Raw genomic sequence first — 22,035 nt, forward strand, 5'->3', positions numbered from 1 at the left:
GATTCACGTTAATTAACATTATCTATATTGCCTCTCTCATTGAAGTTGACTGCCTTTCTTAGGATTAGTTATCCTCAAATCTGTTCTCTATGCTTGAGTGATGCACATCGTTCAAATCTCCGTGGGGTACATGTTTTTGGTTACAGAAAATGAGTCTCGGCACACTTTCAACTAATGCCAGGATATGTTCACCAAACGTTATCTCCACTGATATGTTAACCACTAATAATGTCTGACCTCTAGCTGTCATGGCTGTCATGATGCAATCCCCCCCGGGGGTTGACTCAGGCGAATGCCTGGGAAGTACTGGTTAGGATCTGTACCTAGGCAGTCTCAACCACGGGGGCAAATAATTTGACTTCACAGGACTAGAACCCGAGTATTGTACTCAGGTTTGTTCAGGCTTGGTAGGGACCGTACTGGTACTGTCGTGTCTGTTCCTTCGGCTGTGGTGGAGCTATATGGTTAGATAGTTTTGGACCTTCTCGATGGGGGTTCAGCCCTCGGAGTCTCAGTGACGGGGACTGGCATGGTAAGGTAGGGCACCCCTTTTCTGAATTTACTGTTGCCGAGGGAGTGGTGCCCCGAGGCACAGGTGTCTGAGCGTTCTTTTTCTTCTGCACAAGCGACGATTTTCTTCGTCCTGCTGAGGTTGTGCATAAAGCCGGGCAGGGACTGTGGGGCCTGCGCCGCCACTGAGGGGTTCTACGTGACCCGGATATCTAACCTCGTAAGGAATCTCCAGGTCAAGGGTCCTGGTTATGGCGCAACTGTCATGATGCAATCGTTATTCCAATTTTTGAACAACCTATGGGCAGTAGTGTAAACCCCGTTCCTCAAACTGTTTATCTTACGGATAAACTATTTTACGCAAATACAACTAATTTTTAGAGTTAAGCGTTAGAGATCTTAATACAACTGAAATGCAACCTAAGCGTTAGATATCAATATGGTTAATATATTTCGAACTAGACATATTTAATATGCATTTAAATACATAAGCAGACGAACACTTAAAAGAATTTTTGTCAATTTGAATCTAAATGGAAATTTGAGTACAATTATAGTTTTAAGAACAGAGATATAACACTTATTTTGCAACTGGGTCATGGCACTCAATAATTATTTGAAGGAGAAAGAAAATTTCGTTACCTGGGAAACCTTAAAAGTGGTGATTCACCAATAAGACGATGCATGAAGCTCAAGGGCACAAGGGCAGCAACATCTAGGAAGAAATCCCTTGAAGTGACGTAATGCCTAGCTAATCTTTTCCCATCTCTTACCATAATGCCCTGTTCAAGATATCCAGTCCTGAACTGTACTGCAATGTCCAAAAGATAAATGCAATCTGAGCACCAATCGAGGGTAGACCACAACACTAAATGGGCTTCTTGCAATTCCGGAAAGGCCTGCCGGACGATGAGTGTCCAACTATTATGTAGTCCACAAAATGTAACCAACCACAGCCACCAGAAGAGGAGAGATTCGTCTGGATTCAAGACAGTAGCTCGAGCCAAGCGATTGGCAAAATTTTGGGCGTTTTTGGAGTCTTTGTCTGATGAAATAATATTTGGAGGTCTTGTGGAAAATCGCTTCAAGAAGGAGTCTTCTCTCTTGAGAGGGGCTTTACGGTGGTGAGAAACTGCATTGCTAAGTTGCACTGTAGTACGAAGCTTTTTCCAACGAGATCCTCCAGGAGAATAAGGTCTTCCGCCAGAAGGATCTGACTCTGTCTTTCGAATGCTTTCTGTAAAGAGCGCAAATTTTATGGAATTATTATAAGATTTATCTAATTGCAGAAACTAATAAAATGTAGATATTGAGGCAACTTAAATTTTGCAACATTTTTATAGACTGGAATTGTTCTTTCACTCTATATCATATTCTCTCTTTTGAGTAAGGAATTTCAGTTGCTTATTAAAATGTTTAAGGTTTTTAGTTTCTGCTAAAATATAGATTGTATAAGGTCATGACTATCCAGTGAAATGATAATCTAAACTAGACCCTTGTAACTTTTCTTTTACACGACAACAAGGTAAATCTTATTAAGCATCGAGTTCAAAGGTTAATTTAAGCAGCACGGTTTTGACTTTTACATAAAACAAAATAGACTATTCTGTTTCAGTTATGCACTTAGAGAATTATTTCTAGTAATGTTATATTGGAGAACATTTTAAATTCCAAGACTTATTACTCTTACCTACCTATCAAATGAAATTATGAGAAACTAGCTGTTTTCAACAAACGCACTAGTTTTATCTTGCATGTTAAGCTAAAAATTTTACTATGACTTTATGTATCTCATAAGGGACATTAAAAATGTTTTTTTTTTAAGTTCAAAATCATTGTGACTCGCATGAGTAAGTTGCTATCTGTAATGTCAGATGAGAGGTCGTCATCTGTGTCAGAAACATCGTTCGTAAGTATCTGGGCGAAGAATACATTAAAACTGAACCATAATTACGACCGAAGCATCTAATCTTGTATTTTTACCGACAACAATAAATACTTAGTTTAAAATGTGTTTTATTGCATAAAATTCGAATATTATAAAACAAATTGGGCTGATTTCAAACCGATTATCAAACTTGACAAATGGGAGCTGCTTTGTGTATTAGAATTTTAACTTTTTTATGTTTGTATCTGTTACGGTGAAACACCGAAATCTGGAGAATGTCGACTTTCACCGGTGAATGTCAACATTCACATAGTCTCTTGGTGTATGTCCGAAATATTTTCCAAGTACTCTTATTTCTGACTTACACCGGTCAATGTCGACATTCACCATGTACTAATGGTGAATGTTGAACATATAACAATATTATATTTTCTTCTCCGTAATTCAGTCACGAATAAACGCACTTGAGACTTGAAATAAGAACTTAAAAACATGAGAAACTAAAACACACAATACATTCAAATTGAGAAAGGAAAATAATAGAAGTTAAAAACTTACTTGATTATACAGTACGTTCTAAATGAGAAAATAAAATAACAGTAATAAAAAACTTACTAAATTATGTGATTCAAATCTTATTTATTGCAGCAACTTAAACTATTATGGCACTTTATGACCTCTCTTTTCGACTTTCACCAAAGCATATCTGTGATTGTCGAGATACACCGGTGAGGGTCCGAATATACAAGAATGTAGTTAAATATTCTGTCTTTCACCGACGTATTTGGTGAATGTTGATATTCTCCGGTGAAAGTCGACATTCTCCAATTTCGGTCTTTCACGGTAACATATGTTTAAGATGCAGTTCAATATAACGGAAAAACCAAACCACGCTGTAGCATTTTGTATTTACGGATCATTGTTTGGTTAAGATTCTTCGTGCCTATGGCAAGTGCCATCGGATTGTTTTCGGTGTCGATTATGTACGTTATTTCTCTTAACATTCTTAAATTTTCGTGAATATAGGATCACAGTTAATAAAGAATGGGCATGATATTTCGTTTTTTATGGAGAAAGACCTATACCTCAGAACATTACTATGTCTCTGTGAATCTTTTAAGAATGATGCTTGGAGTAACTCACAGGTTTATGAGTGGTTTTTCAGGCTTACAAATGGCGACATGTCAGATGAAGACTGCTACAACTTGGATATCAAATGATCAGCAGAAATGAAGAAAATAGCAAAAATGAAAGACAGCTTGTTAACAAAAATTGTTGAAGACCACTGATCCCATTTTTGAAGAAGTTCAAACCGATAGTTTAAAAAAAACATCATTCTGCTTATTCCTCACTTACACAACTTACTGAAATTTGTTGTTATGAACGAATGTTTTCTATTTGCATGAGTAACGGGAGCTCACAAAAGAAAACACAACCATTTCAGTGGTATAGATGACATGAAAGATAATACGTTGCATGCCATAAATCAAATTCCTTGTCAAGAGTTCCCAGAACCATTTCTATGTTTCCAACAGATCTAAATGCTGCAAAGCGTGTATCTCGATACTGGTGGAGAATTCTTCAGAGGGATTAAAGTAAGTAAGCTAAAATAACTGCTTAAAATATCTCTATTATACAAAATTATAATTACTCTTAATTATTTTTAAATGTAGTTCCTGCTTAATTCCTTCAATATTTTACATCTGGTATATTCCTTTTCAGAGCCTAGTAATATACTGGTGGACAAAATAAAGAGATGGAAAAAATTTTCCCACTTTCTTTTACAATACCACTCAAACCTGAGCAGTTGGTTGTCATACAATGTTATTGTGCTCATTCCACTCTGCAACAAGGTAGTGATTTTTATTGTCTTTCTTGAGTTGTTATTTGTTGTTTATTAGGTGAAAGGAGTACATATCACTGCTTAGACAAATGTATGAGATAGAAATCGTGGATAGACTTCAGGCGGGGCAGTACCAAGCTCAGGTTGCAAGAGAACTGGATGTAAATCCAAGTGTCATATCTAATTTGTGGAATCAGTTTAAAAACAGTGGGACAGGGAACACCAGGACAAGGCCGTACGAGATCCACAACGACTATTGACGACCGGTATATTGTACTTTCACCCAAGCGCCAGACGATGTCTACAGCCACACAACTGTCTCGTAACGTCACTACTGCCACAGGAACATCAGTTTCAAGGAAGACTGTTACAAAAGGCTCCATAGATAGGAATCTATGCCAGAAAGCCCGCTATTTGCATCCCACTCACACCCTCCCACAAAAGAGAGAGTTTACCAATGGTGTATACAACACCAAAACTGGACACTGCTTCAATGGGTTAATGCTGTCTTCTCGGATGAGTCCAGATTTAGTCTACAACCTGATTCTTGGCGATTATTGATATGGCAGAAACCTGGGACCAGATACCATCCCAGTAATATGATGGAAAATATGGTGGTGGAGGGGTGATAGTCTGGGCAGGGCTCATGCAAGATACTCGCACACCGCTCCCTGTGTTTGACACTGGTTCCGTACATGCCCAAAGGTACAGACAGGAGATCCTAGAGCCCTATGTGCAAACGATTTTGGGTGCTGTTTACCCTGAGTTCATTTTTATAGACGACAATGCACGACCAAATAGCGCCCGCGTGGTTGACGACTATCTGGAAAGCAAGGATATTCACCGTATAGATTTGCCAGCCAAACTCCTATCGAACGTGTTTGGTATGCTCCTGGGAAAGCTATTGCAATATGCCAATCCTCACCCAGAACCATTCAGGAGTTAAAAACCGTTGTGGTGAAGGAGTGGGATGTGACTTTCACGGCACTCTTGAATTCTCTTGTTAACAGCATGCGTACTCATTATGCATGCTGTCTGTCTATCAGATACACACCATACTAGCCACATTTTCACTGCTATCTTTCAGCCTTAAGTTTGGGCCACATTGGACGTTTGGCCATAACTCATACTAATGAATGTGGCATTTTCATTGTTGTTTTGTACTCATCATGTATGCATACCTAATTTCACTTATACATTATTTCTCGAGATATTTGGGAAAAAGGGTTCCATCTCTTAGTGTTGTCCACCAGGAGTAGTTAAATAACATTTTATGCCAGCCGCTTAAACGGTATAGTGGTTAGGCGAGTCGACTGCTATACCCAAGGGCCCGGGTTCGAATCCCGGACAAGGCATGGTTGCATTTGTCCTTTCCGTCATAGGAGGTAAGGATGGCGCACCTATTAGTTGCCTCCATAATAAAGTGACCACCGCTTCTGGCCTTACCAGTGGCCAACGTCTGTGGACGGTTTGGTCCCGCCATTGAAAAAAAAAAAAAAAAAAAAAAAAAAAAAAAAAAAAAAAAAAAAAACCCTCTTATATCAGTTTTCCTTTACAGCCTTTTTGTATTCAACATTTATCTTGAGAGAAAAGTTAGCTATCCTCTTTGTTTATGACTACTAAATTCTGCGATGGGAAAAAATATAATAATTTATAATTTACTTGTAATTATCTACTTTTTAATTTCTTAATACGTTCGTTATTGTGTTTTTAGAAAACTACCATATGCAAGATGCAGCTGATGTATTGATATCCTAATAGAAATTCCAGTGCATGAAGATACTACCCAGATTGTAGCTTCATCCGATTTGAGAAACATTATTTCCAAAAACAATAAAATCTTTATTTCCATCCATTGGCTTAAGAGTTTCTTTCATCAAACCTAGTTAATGTGTGAAGATTGGTAAGTTCACTTTCTGAAAGTGCAACATAAAGAATGACTTGTTTCCTTTCGGAATTTCTACCATAACGCTTCTTGTCCTTACTACTTTATCTGCATATTACTTAGCTTAGAATTTGAAAAAATAGACCAATTATTTATGGCATTCAAATGTTTCCTATAATTTGTACTGTTAATTAAGAATTTGATATTTCATCATATTCTTTTATATGAGCCCTATAAACATATTGCGATGAAGGATATTGCTTTCTGGGAACTGGTTTTAACTATTTTCGAAGCGTTTCTGAACAGTTTTCCTTCACCAAAATTACGCCTTAAAACTTCTACAGCGTCAGTAAGGTTTTAGCGCACCAGTTCTTGAATAAATGTAGTCTCTAGTTAGTTTGGACTCTCTAAGTCCTAAACGACTGACGACTGTTTTTGTGGTATTGAGAAAGACAGTCTAATTGATCTTTAGAATACAACAATAACATCAAAAGGAAAATGTGGCACAAAAACCTCAATTCTTTGAAAAATATTGATTTCGTAATCATTACTACAAAATTTAAAAAGATCAGTAAGTCAAAAAGTGTATCAACTCTTCACTTGGATCTTTATACTCATTGGTCAACAAATTCTTTATTAACCTGTGAATATAGAGTTTCTGACAAAGAAAATGAACTATACTCTCAATTATCCGAGTGCGCATTATCCGGTTTGCGATTAACCATGCGTGGCTGTGCCCCATGCGCACACACGCAGCGCTGTGCACGAGAATGTGTAAAAAAATAAACATGCGTAAGTCTGAACATGGAGAAAGATTTTTTCCAATATATAATAGAAACCTTAAATTGATCTTATTGTGAAAATGACGGGAATTATCTGAAGTTGTATGACAAAAAATTGAAAATGTGTAATTCTTCAAAAATAACAATAGGCAAAACATCGAGGAATGGTTCGATGGACATTCGACTCAGTCGGGCTTTCAATGCTTGAATGACGCGCGTATCGTTTCAAATGTCACAAGAAAGACAGAGGCAGAAAGTGATACTGAAAATGCAAGAGAAGACACATCATCAGTCCCAAAACAGCAATGACTTCTGTTGAAACTCTGTTGGACTTCGTCGACCAAAGAGGATTCGAATGTAATGATAAAATAGCACTTCGAAAAATACTTAAACGTTATCAGAAACAAAATAAAACTGCTTTTGGATTATCCGTGTTTTTCAATTATCCGTGACCTGCTTACCCGGCTTTAGTCTGGATAATGGAGAGTACACTGCATTAAAAGTAATAATGGATATGTTTATACTAAAAATTCTTTTGTATTAATACAGTAAAATATTACTTTCATATCCAAAATAAAATTCACTTAACGAGAACCGTTCTTCATTTACCAGACTTTGTTCAAAATAGATGATCATATTGCTCTGGTGATAACTTTTTATTACATTTTACACACTTTAAAATTAGTTAATTTCATTTACTGTCTAATTTTGCAATTCATTTTGTAAGGATCCTAAGTTTTACTAACGTTTATTTTATTTTAAAACTGTACTATCACTTCTTATTTTCTATTTCCGGCCAGAATTAAATGCTTTAACTTGTTTATGTAAAGTGTCTTGCTAACGCCCAAGTATTTAAGTTGTGGCGTTTTGCCAAGAGAGAGAGAGAAGGAGATTTAGGAAGCAAGCCGCTTGCCACTGCAGTTTTACGAGTTTTCACTCGGTTTCTGGTTGCCTTTAAGGCCAGAGGTTTAGCCCTCTTGATATTTGTAAACGTATTGTAGTTTCACCAGCTCGGCGTACTACATACGTACCCCATTTAAATAGTCTTAGTGCTAGGCATTTGTATACTAATTCAAAGTTAGCTTTTAGTTAGAGTTTTAGTTAGTAATTTTCCAAAGCAAATCAAGAGAAATACAAGTCTTCACCATTTAATATCAATTATTTTAGTAAAGCAATTATCTAAGTAAAACAAAGTTAAATTTACGTGGCGATTAATATTCAGAAAGAATAATTAATGCATTTCTATACAGTTAAATAGCAGTGATCCCTACGTTTACCTTCAATAACATATGTCAAATGATAATAAATTTCAGAAGTTTGGGAGTCAAGTAATTAAACATTTTGAGACTTTCATTTATTCTACACGACACCTGTAATGTAGGTCAATGTATAATTAGCATCATAAGTTAAACAATACATAACAATTTTCTTGTACGTTTTTCTTTTCCTTTTTAGAAACATGTAACCAAACCTCTGAGATTTATGACGGAAGATTCATCACTAAGCAAATGATGAAAATTGTTCAAGATTATTTTAATATTTTAAATCTAATAAGCATATCGCTACTTCTGTAATGTTTGGAACCCGCCTAGTGCCAAAGCAAATTATTCATTGATTTAATATTTTCAGCTCCAAAAACTGACCGACTGGTTTAACATTTTCAGCGACAAAACAAGATTGTTTTGAGGGAAGTGTTTATCAATGATATAAGTTTTGAGTTCTTGAATCTTAATTGTCCATCGCGATCGCCAGATTCAACGACCACAGATTTATTTTGGGTTTCTTAAGAAAAAGGTGTATGCTTATTGAGAATTCTTGAAACAGAACACATGAAGCTGAGGTTTACAATGGTTGTGACAAGGTCTTGAGTTTCAAACATGTTTTTAATATAATGTAAGTGTATTTCTATAAATTATATTTTACATTAAGGGGACTTCTACACCTTAAACCCCTCATGATCTTCGAATAGGTGACTGTTGCAAGAATTGGGATATTTTATTTATTTTAAAAGCAATTACTTCCAACTTTTTACAGCTCACTACATAATATAGCTGCTTTGGAAATTGATAACCAGAAAGTTTGTGTTGCCACAAATATTTTTGTAATTTAATCCTCTTTGTGACAAAATATTTCGCCATGTTTCCACCTTGCGCGCATGATATTTTAAAAATGGCTAATGGTACATACATGAAATTTGATGGAATTCTTTATATGGGCACTACTTTCTAACTGAACCAACAATCTGATGAATATTTTAATATCGAAAAATTTTATGGACGAAAACATTACAAATTTTTTTAATAAATTACATTTTATAAACTCAACTCAAAATAAAATAAAAATTTAACATGAAATTTTTAGAATTTTAGGTTCACAGTAGTTTAAAAATGTTATAAAAGCTATATATTAAATATGAAATTAAATTATGAAACAGAATGTTTTAAACTGTGCGCGCAAGTTGAGTTGGAAACATGACGAAAAATGTTGTCACGAAGCGGATTAAATTATAAAAATATTTGGGGCAACACAAACTTTCTGATGACTATTTCAGAAAGCAGCTATGTTATGTAGCCAGCTGTAAAAAAGTTGGTAGTAATTGCTTTTAAAATAAATAAGTTATCCCAATTCTTGCAACAGTCACCTATTCGAACATCTTATGGGTTTTAAGGTGTATGAGACCCCTTAAAAAAGAAAGCCAAAAAGTAAATAATGTTGAAATAAAAAATGGTAATTATGGTATTCTAAGAAGGTAATCATGCACCATTTTAGAGAATAAGAACTAGGTGATACGTAAAGTACAGTGTGGTAAATGATGTAACAGGAAGAGAACGCACGGTAGCGAGCAAGGTAACGAAATGTGGGAAAGACATTCCATGAAGTGTTTGGACATAAACGTAAACATAGTAATAAGAGTTACGAATTTCCATTAGTAAATACACTAAAATGCAAAGATGTTCCAGTGAGGGCAAAATAGAGCAGTGGACAAATTTAAAATTCTTTTCTTGGAAAATATGAGATAAAAAGTTTTGAAATGATAAAACAAGAATTACAGAGATGAATCTATACCTTTTAAATGCCTTTGTAAATGGTTTTGAACTTTTTGGGATGGATGAGATTCCATTGGAGAAGTTTCGCGAAGTAGTAAATCCATGGCTTGCCGTAAGCTACAGAAACATTGAAAAAGTGATGAAATTAGCCAGAAAGATCTGCTGAGGGGACTTACTTTTGAGAGTGGTATCAAGATGCACCCAATTTGTTCTAAGTGTCACAATGCACTCACAGAACCGGCACATATCCTTGAGTGCCTGGAGTTGTCTCTTGTGGACCTTTTAGCTTACTTTTTTTTTAAAGGTGAATAGACTCGTGGACCTCGTCTAGTATATTCCTAGGCATGGAGATTAGTAACAACAACAAACAACAACAGCAGAAAGATCTGCAATGAAGCTAATACGTACAAAGATGTTCTAATAAATTTATTGCAGAAGATCTGTAGGGTACATTCAAAAAATGCCTTAATAAGTGTTGTCCTTAATAAGTTCCTTAGTAAGTGTTGTCCATATTCGATCTTTATCGTGTAACCATTTATGGCCTGTAAAAAAGCTGAAGCTCTAGATCATCCATCCTATTACTTGATGTTGTTTCAGTAGACTTATCAGGTTCAGTGTTTCTCCTTACTTGCTTGGGGAACATTCCAGAACCTGACTCGGAACAGGGAGCTTACTAAAGCTATGTTCAATAAATGTGGGAAGTAGACAAGATACACAGGAAGGGTATACGAAACCCTTTATTTTTCACTCTTTACAATGATTTCCGGACTACGGAATACAGAGACCAACCACTTGTGGTCTGAACGTAAGAATATAAAAATATTAACTAAACTTTAACTTAACTTTGGAATAATAAACAAGGGCCTACGTGGAAGATTGGCCGTATATTAACAGGAAGCCGTATGTAGTACAGAGAACTGTTAACACTACGATACGTTTAAAATTATCAAGAGGATTAAACCTCTGGCCTGGAAGGAAACCAGCAACCGAGTAAACTGCTAAGGCACGCGGCCTGCTTCTACTAACTCCTTCCTCTTTCTTGCTTGGCAAAAAGCCACAACTTAAGTACTTGGCGTTCGCCAGACAAATTTGCATAAATAAGTTAAAGCTTTTAATTCTGGCCGGAAGTAGAAAATAAGAAGTGATAGTAAAGATTTAAAATAAAATAAACGTTAGTAAAACTTAAGATCCTTACAGACTACTCTCTGATCTAAAACCTTAAATGCGCTCTAAAATGAGAATGGTTCTCGGGTATTCCATTTCGGGCAAATTCATTTAACATTAAGATAAATTGGCGAATTGTGCAAAAATGGCGATGGTATTAAAAATTAATTTTTGTCGCCAAATTGTGCGAGAAATTAACAAAACTCGCCAAACTTGGCGACATTTGGGTCCGATACCTATATTACTGTAACTGTTCCGATCCCTACGTAACTCTAATTGTATCCGTTCCTATGTAACTGTGTATGCGTTCCAGCAATTTCGAGAAATTGAAGGTACTAGAAATTTCTTGGCGACCGTGGGAAAATTATATAGTACAGGAGAGGATATTAGTTGAGCACATTTCAGAGTTTAGTTTGTAGAGTCATTAGGTTACTTGGAAGCAGAAAAGATGAAAAATGTGCAATCGCCTTTGCCGAGAATCGAACGACGGACCTCTGGAATACCGGCCCAGCGAGCTACCGTTACACCACGAAGGCAAGCTAGGTAAGTCGAAGAAATACCTTATATACTCCCCTTTTTAAAGGGCGACTAGGGTTTTACTGGACCTAGTCGCCAAATCCTGGGTGCGGAGAATCATCATTCACACACATCCCTTTTAGTTCGGGCGCCACATGTAGAGTCATTAGGATTTATTGGAAGCAGAAAATATGAAAAATATGGAACCGCCTTCGCCGGGAATCGAGCCAGGGACGTCTGGAATACCGGCCCAGCGTGCTACCGTTACAGCACGAAGGCACGCTAGGTGAGCGGGAGAAATACCTTATAAGTTTAGAGTATTGAAAGTATTGGGAGATCACTAAATGAGGTTACCTATTTGAGGCGTTTTATATTGTTTTGTTTTTAATAACCTTATGAGTTTAAAGTGGTAAGAAGTCGTACTGGGAAAAGCTGTACTAGTACTTATGTGAACATACCAGAACTATAAAGTGTTTTGTTTGGGAAAATAAATTTTATCGACGTATCAATTCTATGTGCACTCAATACACATAGAAACGAGGTTAGGTCGACAAAATTACGAATCCGTGCTCACATAACAGTATGCTATCAGAACCATGAACTCTTCTGTTAATATAGAGACAAAGAATTATTTCATGTAATATTTAAAATACATGTTTTAGCAATATACAACATCATATAACTTATTTTATAATAACAACATAATATAACAGCAACAGACATCATTCGAATGTTAATATGTTACATATTTTATGTATGTAACAGTTAATACGCTGGATCGTTTCAGTTATGTACCAAATAAATTCTTTAGAAAGATGTATGAAACAATACTGTACTTCCATGGATATAACATACTTTATTCATTTCGATTACGATGAAACGTTTCTAAGCATAAGAAGCAAATGTATTAAGTTAGCTATTTCAATTAATGAAAAGAAAAGAAACTGACGTAGTCTAAAATTTATAATTGACAAAACGTAATTTGGAAATCAAAAAACGGTAATTAGAAGTAAGGAGAACACATTTAATTAAACGATGTCGATAAGAAACATTGGCATCTCTGTCTTTCTGCAGAACACTCTTCGGAGTGTGTTTCTTATAACGAAAAAAATTCAAGATTACATTATTTTTTTGCAACAACTTCTCGGATATGATAAGAAGAAGATTGATCACTCACCATGTTGCTGGTGTAATTTGAGATGCTTTTCTTCGTCATCTGCGAGGTCGAGGGATGTTTTGATTTTGGAGTCCTGCGCGGCAACCGTCACTCTTCTGGGGCTGCCTTCAACCATTCTCAGTCATCGATTTCATGCCCTCTTTCAGCCTACAACAAAAAACACTTTCAGGTTAGCTCTAGAGGATTAAAAAGAAGAAATGTAAACCGATGAACTACAAATCATGTAACAGCTTAAAATCAAAATCGGAGGACCATTTCAAGAATTTGGAGTCGAAATTCTAGCACGATTTGTGGAGAACTTTATGTATATATCCTTAGGTTTATTAACCCTTTGAGTACTGAATTATTTGAAGATTTTTATGCCCATGAGAGAAATTTAATTTGTCGCTATATGGATTAATATGTAAAAGTAATACATTTTATTTGGAGTATACTTATACATATATAATATACTTATACTGGAATATACTTATATTCCTTATATTCAGATGACGAGACAGACTCGTCCACGGTACTTTACCCAAGTAAGCAGATGACGAGTCTTCCTCGTCAAATGCACCCGAGGGGTTAATGGAGTACGTCTAATTATTTCCGTGGTTAAGTGTTAAGTTTATTAATAAAGGCCACATGAATAACTCTATATATATATCCTTAAGTTTATTAACCTTTAAATTACTGAATTATTTGAAGATTTTTATGCCCATGGGAGGAATTTAACTTGTCGCTATATGGATTAATATGTAAAAATAATACATTTTATTTGGAGTATACTTATACATATATAATATACTTATACTGGAATATACTTATATTCCTTATATTCAGATGACGAGACAGACTCGTCCACGGTACTTTACCCAAGTAAGCAGATGACGAGTCTTCCTCGTCAAATGCACCCGAGGGGTTAATGGAGTACGTCTAATTATTTCCGTGGTTAAGTGTTAAGTTTATTAATAAAGGCCACATGAATAACTCTATATATATATCCTTAAGTTTATTAACCTTTAAATTACTGAATTATTTGAAGATTTTTATGCCCATGGGAGGAATTTAACTTGTCGCTATATGGATTAATATGTAAAAATAATACATTTTATTTGGAGTATACTTATACATATATAATATACTTATACTGGAATATACTTATATTCCTTATATTCAGATGACGAGACAGACTCGTCCACGGTACTTTACCCAAGTAAGCAGATGACGAGTCTCCCTCGTCAAATGCACCCGAGGGGTTAATGGAGTACGTCTAATTATTTTCGTGGGTAAGTGTTAAGATTATTATTAAAGGCCACATGAATAACTCTATATATATATCCTTAGGTTTATTAACCTTTAGAGTACTGAATTATTTGAAGATTTTTATGCCCATGGGAGGAATTTAATTTGTCGCTATATGGATTAATATGTAAAAATAATACATTTTATTTGGAGTATACTTATACATATATAATATACTTATACTGGAATATACTTATATTCCTTATATTCAGATGACGAGACAGACTCGTCCACGGTACTTTACCCAAGTAAGCAGATGACGAGTCTTCCTCGTCAAATGCACCCGAGGGGTTAATGGAGTACGTCTAATTATTTCCGTGGTTAAGTGTTAAGTTTATTAATAAAGGCCACATGAATAACTCTATATATATATCCTTAAGTTTATTAACCTTTAAATTACTGAATTATTTGAAGATTTTTATGCCCATGGGAGGAATTTAACTTGTCGCTATATGGATTAATATGTAAAAGTAATACATTTTATTTGGAGTATACTTATACATATATAATATACTTATACTGGAATATACTTATATTCCTTATATTCAGATGACGAGACAGACTCGTCCACGGTACTTTACCCAAGTAAGCAGATGACGAGTCTCCCTCGTCAAATGCACCCGAGGGGTTAATGGAGTACGTCTAATTATTTTCGTGGGTAAGTGTTAAGATTATTATTAAAGGCCACATGAATAACTCTATATATATATCCTTAGGTTTATTAACCTTTAGAGTACTGAATTATTTGAAGATTTTTATGCCCATGGGAGGAATTTAATTTGTCGCTATATGGATTAATATGTAAAAGTAATACATTTTATTTGGAGTATACTTATACATATATATATATATAATATACTTATATTGGAATATACTTATACTTCTTATATTCAGATGACGAGACAGACTCGTCCACCGTACTTTACCCAAGTAAGCAGATGACGAGTCTCCCTCGTCAAATGTACCCAAAGGGTTAATGGAGTACGTATAATTATTTCCGTGGGTAAGGGTTAAGTTTATTAATAAAGGCCACATTAATACGTTAAGTTTTTAAACTAGATAAAATTCAAACATTATATTGCTCTTAGTTTTATACAAATCCCGCATGAATTTCAAAAGAATGTGTAAACATGTTCAGTAGATATCGCAGAAAAGAAAAAATGTATCACACGCATTTATTTTCCTTTTACTTCTTTTTTAGAATACGGAAAAGCACACGAAGGCTTAAGGAAAGGCATGATTTTTGGAGGTTAATTGACTGATTGTTTTGAATGAAAGCTATTTTCTGAATAACTTAGGGACTATCTGAAGAGAAGGTATGATTTCGTGGACGAATGTTTCAGAGAAACACGTATTCACCGCACACATGGGCAAAACCACGAAAATTTCTATGCAAAGACTATCAAAGAGAAATTGGTTTGCATTCACATTTGCACATGAGAAAAATCATGTAATCACATATTTAGCCAGGTCGTTTGCCGAGTCTCGAATCTGGAAGAACTACCATTATTCAGCAATCTTACCCTCTCCGCTGCTGATAGGCTCCTTTCGTTCGTGAGTCCACCAGCCTACCTAGTAGTAAAGTCGCTGAATACTGGTAGTTCGGTCTGAGGTTCGAGTCCCGAGAGCGGGTTGACTGCATGTTGTTTTCGTGTTTTTCTCTATGATTTGGTTTTGTTTTATGTGATTACAGCAAATCCCCGAGGGCTATGTGCCCGTGGGGAGGGATGGCCTTCGTGGAGGACTTTCTAAGGAAAACTGGCTCGCATATACGTTACACATGGGGAAAAACTCGAACACGCCCATGGAAAGGAAAACCATGAAAACGCCATTCGAACCTCGGACCGAACTACCACTGTTTCGCTCCTCCGCTGATGGAAAAGCAAAATCAAATCATCCATGAAATTCTACATTAAATTACACTGCTGTTGTTGCCATTGTAACTTGATAAAATATTAGAATTTTTTATCCAGTTTAGAACACTGATAATAATTATATATTTGATTACGCAAATTGAATTTTCATGTTTAAAATATATAACTATGATTAATATATGAGCTAAATAAATGACTATTTATTTACTTTTCAATATAGTCGTTTTAGATTTTTACAAGGAGGTAAGCGCATTAATAAAAGATTTTTGGTTTCCATAATCTAACCAATTAATTACTTAGTTCCTTTGAATCATCAACTTCCTACTGGTTATCACAATTCCTTACAGAAGCATAAAAATGAAACAATAAATGAAATCTTTAGTCTAATATGTCTTAGATTAATTTTAATCTTATTATTTCAGCAATTTCCAGTTCTTGATGTCTGCTACGGCGCTTTTGAGAGAATCATAAACGTTCATTTGCCGTAAGATAATGCATTATCACCCAGAGAATTGTTGCTTGGAACAACAGTCTCTTGATGTTAAGTAGCTATCAGATGAGTCTATTAAACAAATTACTCTGTTTAAGTGTAATTAATTTTAAGTAGAAGCTAATTAAAGATGCAATCTCAGTAGGCGTGTATTGGCAAGTGTTTAAGCCAATTTATTGTTGCGAAATGAAACTTAACTTGAATACATTGTTAATCCTCCCTACTGTAGGGTGCAGGAATCTGTGTTTACTTCAGCCTATCTCTCTACAAAGAGCATTACAATAAACATACGTTATTTAAATTTTGAAACTTTAAATTTAATTAAGATCTTATTCGTTGTCTCAAGTGATAATTATCTGAAGATATCAAAAACACTTAATAATCAAATAACCAAAGGAAACATAAAAGTCCTCTTTAACAGATTTTAAGCAATTGGCTATATATGAGGTGGATACTAACTAATTTCGGTTAGAAGTCCTTCAAGAAAACATCTTAGACAGATAGACTTTACGCCCAACTGATTGAACAAAGAAGAAAACTATTATTATTTGAAACTATTATTCTATTTTTATCGGCCTTTTTCTGCGGGTGTCGTTTCCATGGTTATGAGGCAAATTGGAGGCGAAAAATAACCTTGAAATTTCAATTTTAAGGTAACTGTTATAGTCATATGATGCATTGAAGGTATAGTGCCTTGGATTGTTTATAGTTTGTTCCCACAGTTCTGGCTGTCTTTAGACGTCATTTTTGTAAACCCTTGGTGGTTAGAATGGATAAAACTCGTCTAGAAATGCTTGTCACTGATCAACGCTTCCAAAACATGTGCTATGGAGTGCATTAACAGAAATTGAGAAAGACTGTAATGCCGAAGAGCTAGTTATATACTAAGGAATATTCTGGATGTGAAAGAATCTCCCAGTTAAGTTACTGAATGCCGATTTTGGCAGGTGGTGTGGCGTTGCCCATACGGATGATGATCACATGCACTTTGTCTGGCCTGCTTAATAGAAGTACTGCATGAAAATTGTAGGTAAATTTATAACTACTCACATGATGTGATGTCGATCAAGAGAGCTTAGACTGTTAAAAAATTTTCAATCAAAGCGAGCTGAGCAAACGAAGAATGAGACATTGCTTAAATCAAAATACATATCACCTAACAATTGTGTTTTGGATGTCTTTTGAGCAACACCACGCACTCCATACACAGCACACAGCACATATTTATTAAGAAGCCTCTGCACAAATAATGGTGGAACTCATATAGGAGAGCGTGTTAGACATACTTCTTCCTTTCCACCTGAAATTAATAAGTAAGTTAAATTATGAAAAAAAAATGTCTAGCGGAAGCAAAGACGTTCATATTGGTACTGATATGGGATACAATTACTACATTTAAGCTCCATTGTTATCATCGGTGACATTTAAGAAAACTAATCCGGAAACAAACGGCATGAACGTATACATTGTAGAGACATTACGTATTCCTTTTAGTCCAAAGGGATTTGAATCCCGAAGTATTAGTTTTAAAATAGTTTTAAAACGAGCCTATCTTTAGAATTTCCGATACAGAGACTCACGCGCTGGAGATAAAAATGTTTTTTCTGCACAACGTTGCCATTGTTCGCTTTGAAATCCTTGAGTTTGTTAATCAAAAATTCGTCAAAGTTTTAAAAAATAGGAAATCGATCATAAAACAAATTTCAAATTTCAAATTGGGTCTTCCCCATGCTCATATTCGTTGGAGGATTACGTTATTCAGAATTCGATGACTCTATGTACCGTTATTTTATGACAATGTGAGAAATATACATACATTTACGCAGATTTTCATTATTTAATTTCTTCAAATATAATGCAGGACTCTAACATTTTATGGCAACAGTTTGAAAAATGAACCGACATTTATCCGACCGACGCAAAATGCCAAAACGAAACTAATAGTCCTTCGGGATTCAAATCCCTTTGGACTAAAAATAAATAAATAAATAAATAAATAAATAAAAAAAAAAAGAATAACACTTAGTATTAGTACTGAAGTTTTTAAAAACATTTATTCACAATTTTGATACATAGACTTGATGGTTTTCAAACTATGCCTCTTCAGCATCAACACAGCCTTTCAAGCGACTGTGCTAATCACTGGAGCCTCGCTGGAACGCAGAAACTGGAATGCTCTTCATCTTGCTCGTTATCACCTCCTGAATGGCCTGGACCAAGCTGTGGCGTCGTCCTTTCATGACCCTTTCCAGTCGGGAGAAGAGGAAGAAATCTGAAGGAGCCACATATAGGTTGTACCTGTTTCTGAAAGACTATGAAAACGAGTCGCCTGCGTCTGTCCAGCAATCGCTGGGTAATGGAGGCTCCATCACAACAATGCGCTAAGCCACACCGCCTTTGCTATCATGAATTTCCTGTCCAAACATGGCTTCGTACAGCTTTCAAAAAAATTTCAGTTTGTTTAAAATACCATTTACATTTAAAAAAAAAATTAAAATATTTCGGTTTTTAAATCATAAAAATTTCATATTTAATATAAAAGGAGAACCTTCACATTTATTTTAGATGTGCAAATGGTGTAACGAATATTTATTTTAGAATTCAAACGAAAAATGTCAGCTTTATATTTGCAAATTTTCTAGGACTAGTTCCGGTGGTTTGACTACCGAACAAATCATCTTCAGCTACCAAAGTGCAAATGAACGAAATTAGGTATGGTGATAAGATAAAAATGACTGGACTTTGGTCAAACTAAGAAAGCCTTAAAATTTCGTGTTAAAGAACAGGGAGCATATGTTAGGTAAAAGGAAACACAGAAGTTCTCTGTTGCCCAGCACTGTTGGTCACAAAATCATACTTTCCAGTTTTCTGCAGCTAAAATTATTCAAAAAAAATATCTTCCATTGTTGAATTAGATTTTCTAGAAGCATTTCACATTAAAAAATCTGTTTTAGTTACGAACCTAATTCCAATCCTTCAGCCTTTAAGGAAATTATCTTTTAGTTTACATATTTCATCGATAGATCGCAATAGGAGTTGAAATCTTGTTCAGCCATTCTTCTTTTATCTTATCTTATCACCATATCTTATCTCGTTCATTGTTCGATAGGAGTTGAACTCTTGTTCAGCCATTTTTCTTTTATCTTTTCTTATCACCATACCTTATCTCGTTCATTGCACTTTGTTCATTTGCACTCCTTCATTTGATAGCTGAGGAAGATAGTTCCGTAGTCAAACTATCGAAACTAGTTCTTGAAAATTTGCAAATATAACGATTATTTTTGTAGTTTGATTTCTAAACTAATTGTTGTTCTGCGTGTTATTTATAACCTAAACGAATATTTATTCTGTATTAAAATTTTAGCATTTTTGGAGATTTGAATTTTTTTTTAAACATAAGCATGCTTAAATGTCATTGGTATGATTTTGTTCTGAGTTTAAGTACTAAGACATTAAGGAGAAACAGCAATACAGTTAAAATATTTTTCTCAAAGATTAAAAGGAAAGACTACGTTCTGCCTAACCAGCATATTCCGTTTCGTTTCTACAGGTACATTACCAACCGCATTTGAATCTCTTTCTCGTCTGAGATATGCTTGCTTTCTTCTCCTAGCCTCCCAAAATACAACTTAAAAGTTAAAAAAGAAACTGACATTTTCAGTAACCTTTTTAAGTTGCATTCTAGAGAAAATGCTTGAGCTGCGCAAAGAAACCTGAATGATTAAAGACGCAGAATCGGAGGAAAAAGACATACAAATGCTTGGCATAAATGAATAAAAATGAACCGAAACTGAGAGGAAATACCGCTGTTTGCATATTTTTATGTTATGCGTTTTAAGAAAACGTGCAAGTGAGAAATGTAAAAAATATGCTGCATTGTAATTACAGTTATTTATTGAGACATCTTATTACATACAAACAAAATAAGGATGATATTTTTAACGTAAATAAGCTACTAATATCAATGCTATTGAATCCTGTGGTTATTTCCTTAACAGACAGGATGGATTTTATAATCCTAACATCTAAATGGGTTGCTCTTTATCAATTTAGATGTCGCACACGAGTCGCCATCTTTTTACTGGTTTCGAATCAGAGAACGCCTAGCTTTATTCTTAATGAACAACTTCGTGCTCTTCTCACATCCGCCTCTCTGCAGCATTCCTAAAGTTTCTTTGACTTTTTTATGGCTTAAATGTTTTCACGTTTCTTAAAAACTTGTGGTACATAATAAATGAGAGGAGAAGTAGAGTAGTCGTTAGATCAAATTATTTAAGACAAAGTAAACTGGTTATCATAATTTAAGGAAAAATCACAAAAATAGCGATAACGCCTTCAAAAATAAGCCAAACCGTGTAAAATTTGAATATGTTGCCTAGTAAGAATAGCTGAGTAAACCTCCAATATGCAAATTAGTGGCGCTGCATTCGTAATACGTCATCTGCGAGGAGCATGAAAGTTCATGTTTGAGAGCAAGCTCTCATATTTCACTGTGATAGTGACATCAGAAATCTGAGATAGCATATTCGTAACAATGATCTCCAGGCATCATTTGCCTGCAGAACTACGACAGAAAGCCATTGGGAGACTAGAGGCAGGACAAAGTCAAACAGATGTGGCCAGATGGCTAAATGTGAGTCCTTCTGTGGTTCATAGACTTTGGAGGTGATTTCAAACCACAGATTCGGCATCTAAGAGGTTCAGCCAAGGACGGCCAACTGCTACGACGAGCGCCGATGACCGATATTTGACATTATGTGCACTCAGGAATAGAACCGCTACTCCGATCTTAGATCCTCTCTTGCTGCAGATACCGGAAGGTTCGTGTCAACGTCAACTGTGCGTAGAAGGCTTCACGAAGGTGGTCTGTATGCAAGGCGACTAGCCATTTGTGTGCCGCTCACGTCACGCCATAGGAGAGACGGTTTTCAGTGGGCACGACAACATGTCCACTGGACGCCCGATCAGTGGAGGGCGGTTCGCTTTACGGATTAGTCCAGGTTTAGTCTTATTTGATATGGAGAGAACCGGGAACCCGTTATCATCCGTTAAACATCCGTGAAAGAAATGCATACGGAAGAGGCAGTGTCTGTGTTTGGGGTGGCATCTCCTTGGGTGGACGCACAGACCTACATGTTTTCCCAAGGGGGACCGTGAATGCTCATGTTTATAGAGATGACATCTTTGATGCTTATGTGCGCCCAAATGCCGGGGCAATAGGTGATACTTTCCTGTTGCAGGACGACAATGCAAGACCACTAAGGGCTCGCATCGTAGATGATTATCTTCAACAGGAAACAATTATGCGCATGGAGTGGCCAGCTCGATCCCCGGACTTGAATCCTATCGAGCACGTTTGGGATGCTTTAGAGAGACGTTTAGCTGCTCCCAATCCGTCCCCTTAGACCCTTGCCGCGCTTGCAACTGCTTTGCAAGAGCAATGGCTCTCGCTTCGTATGGAACTGATAGACCGCATAAATGAAAGCATCACACATCGCTGAATGTACTGTATTGCTTCTAGAGGCGAATATATTCCATATTGAAGGTTATAGCAAGCTGACATCTTCGATTT

General features: G+C 35.7%; 1 protein-coding gene across 1 annotated transcript in view; it reads right to left on the bottom strand.

Moving 5' to 3' along the window:
• The window catches only part of LOC118195192 (uncharacterized), a 456,481-nt gene that overhangs the window by 237,895 nt on the left and 196,551 nt on the right, over window positions 1–22,035 (bottom strand). Inside the window, exons 2-3 of the mRNA XM_085816481.1 lie at window positions 12,813–12,959; window positions 1,153–1,747 (exon numbers count right to left, since the gene is read on the bottom strand). Coding sequence (XP_085672607.1) covers window positions 1,153–1,747; window positions 12,813–12,927 — 710 coding nt within the window. The 5' untranslated portion in view covers window positions 12,928–12,959. The remainder of the gene's footprint in view (window positions 1–1,152; window positions 1,748–12,812; window positions 12,960–22,035) is intronic.

Source organism: Stegodyphus dumicola, chromosome 5 (genome assembly GCF_044657685.1).
Source record: "Stegodyphus dumicola isolate Sdum_Otavi_A_Nest chromosome 5, ASM4465768v1".
Classification (NCBI taxonomy): Eukaryota; Metazoa; Arthropoda; class Arachnida; order Araneae; family Eresidae; genus Stegodyphus; species Stegodyphus dumicola.